This window comes from Populus euphratica, unplaced genomic scaffold (assembly GCF_000495115.2).
Source record: "Populus euphratica unplaced genomic scaffold, PopEup_1.0 scaffold39.1, whole genome shotgun sequence".
Taxonomy (NCBI): domain Eukaryota; kingdom Viridiplantae; phylum Streptophyta; class Magnoliopsida; order Malpighiales; family Salicaceae; genus Populus; species Populus euphratica.
The window spans coordinates 196,273-208,022 of record NW_011499897.1 but is presented as its reverse complement, the minus strand read 5'-3'; the positions used below and the strand labels follow the sequence as shown (position 1 = coordinate 208,022).

The following is an 11,750-nucleotide window of genomic DNA, read 5'->3' as shown; positions in this document are numbered from 1 at the left end:
AAAAAAAAAAAACATAATTATTAACTGTACAGGTGGTGTAACATCTATGCATGTTTTCTTGAAGAAATTCTTTCCCGATGTTTACTAGGGGGAGTCCTCTGTCAAACCGTCAGATGATCAATACTGCAAGTTTGATAGCCAGATATTGACGTTGTTTACTTCGTCACTATATCTAGCTGCCCTTGTTTCGTCCATATTTGCATCCATGGCAAACTCGTAAGTATGGACAGAGACCTACGATGATGACTAGTGGCTTACTTTTCGCTGCTGGTGCTATCGTTAATGGCTTAGCCATGAATGTTCCCATGCTTATTATTGGTCGGCTGTTACTTGGTTTCGGCATTGGATGCGCCAATCAGGTAAAAAATTTTTTTCAAGTTTGTTCTTTTTTATAAACTATCATTGTCATTTAGTAGTAATGTGTATATATTGAAAACCCCGAAATCTTAAACTCCCAAGTTTTTTTTTATGATATTTAATGTTTTATATTTGTTCAAACAGATTCTCATAACCCAATTTTTTTATTCTTTCTATTTTATTAAAAACAAATGTGTGTGAAATGATAAAAATAAAAAATAAATTGAAATTTGGGCAACACAATATAAATTGGAAGTTTTGGGATTTAATTAAACTGGAAATGTTTAGCTAATGAAATCAGGGACCTAATTGTTAAATGTTATAAGTTTAGGGGGAAAGTTGAAAATGGCACCGTTTCTGTATCCTTTATTCTCCACCTTCTTCCTCACCCAAGGGAGACCGGTTCAGCAGAAAATCTGCAACTGCAGATCGTGGGACACGATGCAGTCCAAGCCCCCAGTTTTATTGCTCACTTCCAAGATCATCTCCACGTTTGCTGGCTTGATAAAAGCTAGAGAAAAGAACAAACAGGGGGACAGACGAGAAACAGACCCAGAACAAGAGGTTTAACAGAGAACAAAACAGAGAAAAAAACAAGGGGAAGAAGAGCGAAGGAGAAGATGAGAAGAAGCACAGAGAAGGCCGTGAAAATGAAGGGAAACAGGAGACAAACGCAGGAGGACGAAGAGAAAAAAAACAGACGTGAAGGAGAACAAGAGAAGCACAAAAGAAAGGAGGAGGAAGAATAGAGAAGGAACAAAAAAAAGGATTAGCACCGACCGCCCTCAACTTCGTCTTCATCTTCAGGAGCAGCAGACCACAGGTAAGTCCTTCTCTCCTTTGCATTATAATACACAGCTACAGTAGCTGTGGATTATAATTCCTTGCTACAGTAACAGTAACAAGTGAATTATAGTTCATTTTATACTGTAGCAAGTGAATTATAATTCACTTCATTCTTGTTTCTGTAGCAGGCTACCTAGCCGGGTCACTGGTTTAGTCCAGTGACCAGATTGAACCGGTTGGGTTTAGTGCAACCTAAAAAAAAAAAATACATGTATGCATAAATAAAAATAACATAAATTTATTTTATTAGTTTATTTATTGATATTCGAATCAGAAATAAAAATATTAATTTAAATTTATTTTTATTTTATTATATTGTATCTTATTTCATTTAGCTAAAATAAAATATGGATGAGTAAAAAAAATTATCTTATTTATTTATTAACTCATGCTAGAGTCAGAAATAAAAATATTAATTTAAATTTATTTTATAACTACATAATATTTATCAACACCAGAGTTTAAAGTACTCGTAGTTGAATATTCATTAACATCAAAATCAGGAATATTATAAGTAAATTATCATAATATAAACTAAGAAACGTTTAGCAATTTAAAACAAAATCAATAATGCAATCTGCTTCATGCAAAACATTTAAAGGATAATAATATTTTTTTTTTATGTAACCAATCTTATACTATAAATTTTTTGTTAAATAGTTAAAGTTACTAGTGACAATAATATTAGATAATGATTTATTAAATAATATTATTTTCAATTAAAAAAATAAAATAAGATACCATAAATTCATTCTTTTTCATGATAGAACAAATTTTTAAGATTTTCGTGATGTAGAGTGTGCCAATGATATATATATGTTTTATACTTGTTCTTGTATACAGTCAGTGCCAATTTATCTCTCTGAAGTGGCTCCCTGTAAATATCGAGGTGCTCTCAATATGACGTTCAAATTGTTTATCACAATTGGTATTCTCATCCCCAATTTTTTGAATTTTGCCTTTGCTAAGTGGATTGAAGGAGAAATGGCATGACGCTTGAGCTTGGGTGGCGCGATAGTTCCTGGTCTGATAATTTTTGTAGGATCATGCCTTCTTCCTGATACTCCGAATTCCGAGGTAGAACGAGGCAATTATGATAGAGCTAAAGAACAACTTCTTAAGCTCCGCAAGGTTGATAATGTTGATGAGGAGTTCAATGATCTTGTCGAGGCTAGTGCGAAAGCACAATTGGTCCAACATGCTTGGTTAAACATATTTAAAAGGAAGTATGGGCCTCAGCTTTTCTTTGCGTTCTGCATTCCCATGTTTCAACAGCTCACTGCCATGAACTTGATCGTGTTTTATGCACCTATTCTGTTCAACACCATTGGTTTTGGGAGCAATGCTTCTCTTTTTTCTTCTCTCATTACTGGTATTGTTAACATGCTTGCAACTTTTGTTTCAATTTCAACGGTGGATAAGTTTGGAAGGTAAAAGCTTTTCCTCTACGGTGGTCTCCAAATGCTCGTTTCCCAGGTTTGTTACCACATCTCTTCTTTCCACCATACATTCGAGATTCCCATTTATCTTTCTTCAATTCTTTGCGTTTCTGAAATGCACGCGGCTCATAAGTTTTGCTCTTTTAATTTTCTCTCTTATTTTGTAGATTGTCATAACAATTGCCATTGCTATGAAGTTTGGATCGAGTGCAAACCCAGGTGTGATTTCTAATGGATATGCTTGTACCGTGGTAGTCTTCATATGTGTTTATGTTGCCGCCTTTGCTTGGTCTTGGGGACCTCTAGGTTGGTTAGTGCCTAGTGAGATCTTCCCACTGGAAGTCCGTTCAGCTGCCCAAAGTATCACTGTTTCTGTAAACATGATCTTCACCTTCGTAATCGCACAAATCTTCACGGCAATGCTTTGTCACTTGAAGTCGGTTTATTTATTTGCTTTGCTGTCTGTGTGATTGTCATGAGCATCGTCATATACAAACTGCTGCCTGAGACAAAAGGTGTCCCAATTGAAGAAATGACCACTGTGTGGCGCGACCATCCTCACTGGAGCAAGTATTTTTATGAAGATGATGCTAAGTTTGAAATTGATGTCCGGTTGTTCCGAGTTTTCCTAACAGGATTTTATTGAATTTATTTCTTGTTTTATTCTGAGACTTGCTTAGTAAGGCTTTGTATGCGTTGTGGATCAGGAATTTTCAATATATTGGAACTGATTGAGTTAATTTGCCTTCAAGTTGTTGGGGACTTGGATCTGCTTTTGTGTTAGAATTGTTTACTGTGTGAGTTTTTTTTTCTTTACAATAGAAAACAAGGCTCAAAGCCAGTTTGAATTCCAGCCTATGGGCTTCGAGTCCATGACAAGCAAAGACTTATACTTTGCCTTGAAGATTTGTTTGTTTGTTCGTAAAATTTTTAAAACTGGTTTCAATTTTTTCTAATCCAAACAATATAGTTTTGAAAAGCTGGGGTTGTGACTGTTGAACAAATTTTCTTAAGAACAAAAGGATAATATAAACAGTAAATAATAATAGTAAAAATAATTTTAAGAATGATTCTGAGAGTGAATCTGGCTGTAAATGTTATGGTTAAATGTTAATTCAACCCTTGAATTGTTTTTTAATGTGATATATATAGCTGATAGTGATGGATATATTTTTTTATGATAATATTTATTTTTTAAAAAGTTTTTTACTTGAAAATATATTAAAGTAATATTTTTTATTTTTAAAATTTTATTTTTAATATTAATAAATTAAAACCATTCAAAAAATAATTTTAAATTTTATATCACTTAAAAAATGAAAAAGAATTGATAATTAATTTCAAGAAATATTTAACGGATTTGACTATTTCAACTTCTCTCTAAATATCAATTAAAAAGAAATTTGTTTTCCATCGTGCCAAATTGACTCGAGAAAATTCCTGGAGCTCTTAATTGGGCACCACTAGCAGCCAATCACACCGCCGGTCGTTACGTACACGTCTAGAAACAGCCACTCTTTTCTGCAGCAAAATTTCAAAACACTGTAGACTGTTGAAAATGGCTGCTCCAATATTGTGCTAGAATATTCAGGTCAGGTGTGCAAATTTCCACTTCAAAGAATATTCATGCTTCTGATAAAATATTGCAAGTAAATTAATTTCTCTTGTTTACACCGACGTTAGTGGCGGAGAAATTCGTTTTTCTGTGGGTATTGACGGATTAGTTGATCTACTTAGATTAGCTGTTAAAAAATATAGGATTATTTTATTTTATTATTTATTAAAAATAGGGCAGTCTTTATATTTCTTTTAGTTTTTTTATTTAGTTTATGTATAATTTTCTTACATTTAGATTGAATTTATTTTTTTAATTATTTTAATTAATTACATTATACAATATCAATAAAACCCTAACATTTTCCTTTCTTATATTTAACACCAGCAACTTTGATCTCAAAAGGTTTTAACGAGTCAAGAGATGATAGACAATGCATGTTTCTCTTAATTAGTTTATTTAACCGCCTTAATTATTAAATGAAAGATTAGCAGAATGTCCCTGACTGCTTATGGCTATCTAGAAATCAAAGTTGCTGGTTCAGACAATAATAGATCAGGAAATATTGAAATTAATTCGAAGCTTGATGCACCCTGCACGTACGCTGATTGGTATTTTGTTCAGTGATAATATTCCGAAGCTTTTAAAATCTTGGATTTGTATTCTATCCCTATCATGCAATTAACAAAAGACCTCACTTGTTGTGGTTGATAGTCGGAGAAATGAGACCGAGTCCTCCTGCTTTGAATCTAGACACACAACAACTTGGTTAAGCCAATCAACGTCAGAATTTAATACGAGGGTCATAGAATATAGATTGAGCGAAATTAGAAGAAGAAAATAGAAAATAATCGAGAAAAAATGAAGTCATATATGGCTATACATGACCCCGCTTCTAAGAGGTTTTTTTTTTCTTTTTTCCCTCAACATGTCCTCCCTTTATTTTTATTTTTATTTGTGTATCGATATGATATGTTGATTGTTATAAAATTATTTTTAAATTAATATTAAACTTAATAAATTTTTTATGTCTAATAAAATTAATAAAGCTTTTTTCTTGTAATTTTTTTAAATAACTCAAAAATATTAAACTTTCAAGGAAAAAAATATATCCATGATTTCATTAACAATATAGAACTCATTTCATTGAAAATTTACAGAATAATTAAGAAGTTTTAGCACTTTTTTACAAAATCAATGATGAAATTTTATTGTCAATCTTGGGATTTTGTTGGCAATTTTATAAGCAATGTTTAGGTTTTGTCAATGAAACCAACGAGAAAATATTATTTTGGTGATTTAAATATTGATGGAATGGCTAACAAAAACTGACAGGGGCTTCTTTTCTTTTTTTTGGACACCAATATCATGCTTACATAGAGACTTATTGTTCTTGGCAAAACGTAACAAGGTAACCTCCTTCCTTGACCTACTTAAAACAAAAAACCTACTTTCTTGATATCTCAAGTTACTTATAAACTGAATTTGACCTTAATTAGTCTCTTTCGGTACATTTGCAAGAGTAAAAACATTTTAAGGATTTCAAATTTGAAACATCTTCCGAGGAGAGGATGGTGTTAAATATTAAGTGGTTTTATGTTAATTTCCCCCATTTACATCAACTCAAAGGTCTCGTCCTTCAATCAACTTTGGTTGGATCCATAGTATTATTACATGTGGAGTCCCGCAAAATGAGACATAATGCACTAATTTGAGACAAATCATTTAACTCATGCCAACAGGGAATTGATGTGGCCAGCAAACAAATTATAGATGCCAGCTCAATGGTATAAGCTCGATCCCTAGTATTCCAGAACGGGTCCGATTTATGTAACCGTCCACCACTTAAATATGTCTCTGTTGACAACAACCCCGAGCCTATCCTCTTCATTGCGCGTTCAAGGCGCAAAAACATTCTTCATGCCTTGTAATAAGAACGCTCGCACGCCCTCTTTAGACTTTAGGTATTTGTGGTTATGCCAAGAACTAATTAATTGAGAAATCATGGAGTTACTGATTCTCATAAATACCTGACACCTGTTGTAACCCCATTTGTCACCCCTGAAGCTGTCATCACATAATCTCTCTCTCTGCCTTTTGGGATGACTTTCCCCTTTCCAGGCCCCGACATTGTCACCGTGGTCGGTCATAAAAGGACGCCTGGAAAGGTTTCCAAGACTCGGTTGGAACTTGAAACTTAAATTCTGACAAAGTAATAAATATCCCTCCTTGCCTCCTGTTTTTTAATTTTCTTTTTCTATCGGTCTAAAAAAGCCGTCTAGGGAGTAAAGATCACTATGTCCATACGTGCCCAAACAAGCTCTCCATTTAAACCTCTCCTTGACTCCCCTCCCTCAAATCCCCCAAAACCCCAAATCACCTCTCCCCACCTCTCTCTCGATTAAGTCCACAAGTATGTGCCAGTTATCTTCACCTTCTCATTCTTGCAAATGCAAAATGGACCCATCATCCAAAGTACAGGAATCTGACAGGCTAATAACCGCTTTGATCCCCAAGGACCCAACATTTGAAAATCAACAGAGGACTCACCTCGCTCTTGCAATCAGAGAGGCAAGATGCATAGCCAACATAGCACTTCCAATGATATTAACTGGTCTTTTACTATATTCTCGCTCCATGATCTCCATGCTCTTTCTCGGTCGCCAAGGAGAACTGGCTTTAGCAGGTGGCTCACTGGCAATTGGGTTTGCTAACATCACTGGCTACTCTATTCTCTCCGGTCTTTCCATGGGAATGGAACCCATTTGTGGACAGGCTTTTGGTGCCAAAAGATACAAACTTCTTGGCCTCGCCTTGCAAAGAACAATTCTTTTGCTTTTTCTAGTTTCCATCCCTATTGCTTTATTGTGGTTCAACATGAAAAAGATCCTTCTCTTTTGTGGTCAAGAAGATGATATTTCCACGGAAGCACAACTCTACATTCTTTACTCTCTCCCTGACCTTGTTGCTCAATCCATTTTGCATCCTTTGCGTATATATCTCAGGAGTCAGTCAATTACTCTGCCTCTAACATTTTGTGCAACCCTTTCTATTCTTCTTCACATACCTGTTAACTACCTTCTTGTCTCCGTATTCAATCTTGGAATCAAAGGCGTTGCGTTAAGCGCAGTTTGGACTAACTTCAGTCTTGTAGGATCATTGGTCATTTACGTTATGATCTCTGGCGTGTACAAGAAAACTTGGGGTGGGATATCATTGGAATGCTTAAAAGGGTGGAGATCTTTATTGAATTTGGCAATTCCAAGCTGCATTTCGGTTTGCCTTGAATGGTGGTGGTATGAGATCATGATTTTACTCTGTGGGCTATTGTTAAATCCAACAGCTACCGTTGCTTCAATGGGAATCTTAATTCAAACCACAGCTTTTATATACATTTTCCCATCTTCTTTAAGCTTTGGTGTGTCAACAAGAGTTGGCAATGAACTAGGTGCTAATAATCCTCAAAAGGCCAAGCTTGCTGCTACTGTTGGTCTCTCTTCAAGCTTTGTCTTGGGATTTGCAGCATTGTGTTTTGCTGTCATGGTGAGGAAGATTTGGGCTAGCATGTTCACTCAAGATGCAGAGATTATTGCATTGACATCAATGGTTTTGCCTATAATTGGCCTTTGTGAGCTTGGAAATTGCCCGCAAACAACAGGTTGTGGTGTTTTGAGAGGCACGGCAAGGCCTAAAATGGGTGCGAATATTAATCTGGGATGCTTTTACCTTGTGGGCATGCCTGTTGCTGTTTGGTTGAGTTTTTATGCTGGCTTTGATTTCAAAGGACTCTGGTTGGGTTTGTTAGCTGCCCAGGGCTCATGTGTCGTGACCATGTTGTTCGTTCTGGCTAGAACAGATTGGGAATGCCAAGCCCAGAGAGCCAAGGAACTAACTGGAAATGTATCTAACGATGCTGACCACAACGAAGAGGATTGGAAGTTGAAAGATCCCAAGAATTCATCCAGCTCATTAGATGGTAATGAGTCATTGGTTTGATTGGTAACCGATGTGATGGTGCCACATATATATTTTCTCACGAATTTCAATTGGTGTTCTTGCCATCACATTGTCTCCCGTAAACCCCTGCGAGGATGATGAGGTGAGTTTTCATTCTTCGGCGATCTTTCCCAGCGGCTATCATTAGGATTCCCTTTATTCTTAAATTTTTGCAGTACTTTGTAAAGAGATCATGAAACTAGTTGAAATTTAGAGATAGGGAATATATTAGTTGCTTCAAATACAAAGAAAGTAACAATGGGAATATAATTTTGTTGTTTGATTTTCTTTTTGTTCTTTTATTCGGATGGTAGTGTGTTCTTTGGGAAAGGAGGCTGGCGCATAACAAATTTCCTATTCAGGAAGGATCCCAGCTGGAATCTAAAACTTGAGATTCCAGTGTGGAGTGTACGCCCACAAGCAGTTCATCGCATGGGGTAGAGAAGCCAAGGAGTTTGACCGGCCAAACTTTATGGCTGCCGACTCCAAAGACGACTCTTCTCTCACCATGCCCCCACTCTTTGGATCGGGTCACCAGGACCCTCTCCTTCTTTTTTTAGCTTCCTCTGAATAATTCCGTATTGTTTTTTTTTTTTCTGAGCAGATTTGTGCATTCTCATTTATTTTAATTTTGCATATAACACACAATGTTAGAACCAATCTGACTAATGAAAGAAGGTTAAATCATGAAACGGTAATAACGTTTTTGTGTAGAAGAAGCAATTAACTCAATGTGTACAATTTAAAAATACAGGTATATGCCCATAAAAAAAGAAATAGAGCAACTTAATAATGGTTGTGTGTCGTTATTTCAAAGAAATAATAGTAAGCAAAATAATTTAAAACCCATCTTTTTTCATTGAAAATAATCTTCCTTTTTTTGGATTTCTTGAGAGATTTCTTAGAATAAAATTAATTGAGATGAAAAAATAAATGTTTAGCCACATGGTTGCAATATTCCATAATCCATAAAAATAAATAATAGACTTCTTCTTCTGGAGAAAAAAAAACAAAACAAATCTCTTCTTAAAAAAAAACACGAAGAAACTTGCAACACATTTAAGTTTGCATGTGATGACTCATGCAGTTATAAATATCGAAGCACGTATTTATTTCAGTTGGAAAAGGAGGTTGACCGGAGGTGTCTTTTGAAAAGGGGACATGAGCGCGGTTGAGGTACAAGCGACCTGCGGCACCAACACAGCTAAAACAATTTACACACTGTAGATTAGACGGCCCATTCCATTCTTTTCTCCAAATGCCCCAGTAACTAACGCGTGGGATGCCGATTTTCTACGGAGTTTTCCGGGAATTATTTAGAAATCCCCTGCCGCCCGGGGGGGAAAAAACACTTTGGTCACAGTTCATTCCCAATTCACACAATGATTCACATAACATGAATTTTTATTAAAATTAAACTGATTAAATTTAATTATTCATTCATAATTCTTATAACTATCATAATTTATTTTTGTATTATTTCCTAAATTTATCTTTTTTCCTGTAAAAAATAAAAAATAATAATAACAAAAAACTAATAATCTGATAAAATTAGCAGAGAAGGTCTCAAAAATATATAGAATAATCAAGTTAGAATTTTGAGTGAAATTTGAAGTTTAATTGTTATTTCATTGTATCTGAAAATTAAAAAAATAATACAGATTTAAGATCTAATTAAATAATTATTAGATAAATTTGTATAAAAATTAAATTTAAAAAATAATTAAATTTTTAATAGGTTAATATAATTTAATTATAATTTAAATTAAATATTAATTATGTATAAGAATTTGATTATATTTTTAATGAGTTAAATTAATTTTAATAAAAATTAATTTAGATTTTATTGATAAAATTAGAATTAAAAAAATCAAGATTGCAAAGACGGCCGCGTCATTGGCCGTCTGCTCATCACAAATCAAGGACACACACACGTCTGCTCCATGTATGACTAATTTACAAAAGCACGAAGTCAATACCTATGGATTAAGATATAGATTGCACACGCACACATTTACCATGCCATGCATTGGCCGTCGTCGATTATTTTTATCCTATAGATTAATGAGCTGCCTAAACATGTCTTACCAAAAAGCAGACAGCCAAGTGCACCGACCGTCGTCTTTTTGGAAAAATGGAACGGCCGTCCCATGTACATAGCAAGGCCGTCGGCTGCTTCTAGTAATGTTTTTCTTGTTTTTACTTGATTAAATCAAAGTTAGACTGTGTAAAAACATTGGGCTCGGATGATCAAAAGCAAATAATTAAAAAAAGATTAAGTTGGATTTTATAATTGACAGTATGTTAATTGAGTGAGAAGTTGGTGTGATAACATTGATAATACATGCTAGAAAAAATAAAATAAAAATACCGACATGCCTAGCAGGGACTGGGACGGCTGCGTTCATGCGTGATTAGTTGGTAGCTTATAGTTTAATCATTGTTTCTTTTCGTTTAAGTACCCTTTAATTTTATAAACAAATTCAAGCTCGTTCTGATGCATTATTAATTCTCTCACGCCTAGCTGTGATATTGATATATTGGTGGGTTTAGTTATTCTAGACGTAATTATGATATAATTAAGACTCCCTTTTAGTTTTAATCGGAGAAATTAAATCTATATGGTTTGTTCCATTAGATAACATATGTCTCCCCGTTTATAATTGATATAAATAATCGTTAATTTTAACTTTTAAAGGTATAGAGAGGGATACATGTTAGATTCCTTTCTATTGGTTCTAATTTTAGAGAAAATTTTGATTAGAGTTAAAAGAAAAATTAAAAAAATTGCTTAAATAATTTTGCCATTTCTTTTTATTTAATTATATACATATGGAATCTCTTCTCTCTTTTTTTCAAATTTTTTGCTCGCACTCCCCAGAGTTTTGATTTTATTTAAAAAAATAAGGAAATTTTGATTAAGTTCTTTTATCTTAAATTAATTAGCAAAATTCTATAGTGAGTATTTTGGGCCTTGTAAATCACATATAATGGAGAGAATGATTGTGAATTTATTCATGAAACACGCTTGAAGGAGTACACATGTATTTTTCTTTTCATAGATATGATTTCTCAATTTAATTTCTATCGTGAATTTTTTTTATAAATACATAAGAACTTATAAAAAAATATTATGAAATTCAACATAAATAAAAAAAATAAAAAGCAATGTTTTAGTCATATTTTGGCTTTCTAAAATAAAGTAAAAACAATAAATTAAAAAATAAAAATAAAAAATGCATATAAAGTTCTCATAATTTTTTTAAATTCTTAATCAATATTTGTTTTCTGAAATTAAAACCAGTAGAAACCTAACATGTTTCTTTACATCTATTTAAGAGTATAATACAAGGAACATTTTACTGTGTATTTTAGACAATAACACAAATCATATATTAAGTCTCATCTAATAATTTAATTTTTTTATTGAAATAATTCTTTAATATAATATTAAAATCTTAATAATGAAACTATCATATATTCAAATCTCATTATTTTAATTCTTTTTTTAATCAAGTTTATTTAGTAAAATAAGATAGCATTGGCTTTTAGAGGAC

General features: G+C 33.5%; 1 protein-coding gene across 2 annotated transcripts; it reads left to right on the top strand.

Moving 5' to 3' along the window:
• The first annotated feature begins 6,347 nt into the window (after positions 1-6,347).
• On the top strand, positions 6,348-8,867 carry LOC105132170 (MATE efflux family protein LAL5-like). Of its 2 annotated transcripts, XR_843551.1 has the most exons (2): positions 6,348-8,296; positions 8,508-8,867. XR_843551.1 is itself a non-coding variant. In XM_011035500.1 (1 exon), the coding sequence occupies exon 1, from the start codon at positions 6,613-6,615 to the stop codon at positions 8,191-8,193; it is 1,581 nt and encodes a 526-aa protein (XP_011033802.1). In that variant the 5' UTR covers positions 6,348-6,612; the 3' UTR covers positions 8,194-8,476. The 2 variants fall into 2 exon arrangements, 1 of the variants encoding a protein (XP_011033802.1); XM_011035500.1 differs by lacking the exon at positions 8,508-8,867 and having other exon boundaries at positions 6,348-8,476.
• Positions 8,868-11,750: the final 2,883 nt, after the last annotated feature.

Coding starts and splice junctions, on each gene's coding strand:
- LOC105132170 (XM_011035500.1), top strand. CDS start 6,613: ATGTGCCAGTTATCTTCACCTTCTCATTCTTGCAAATGCAAAATGGAC.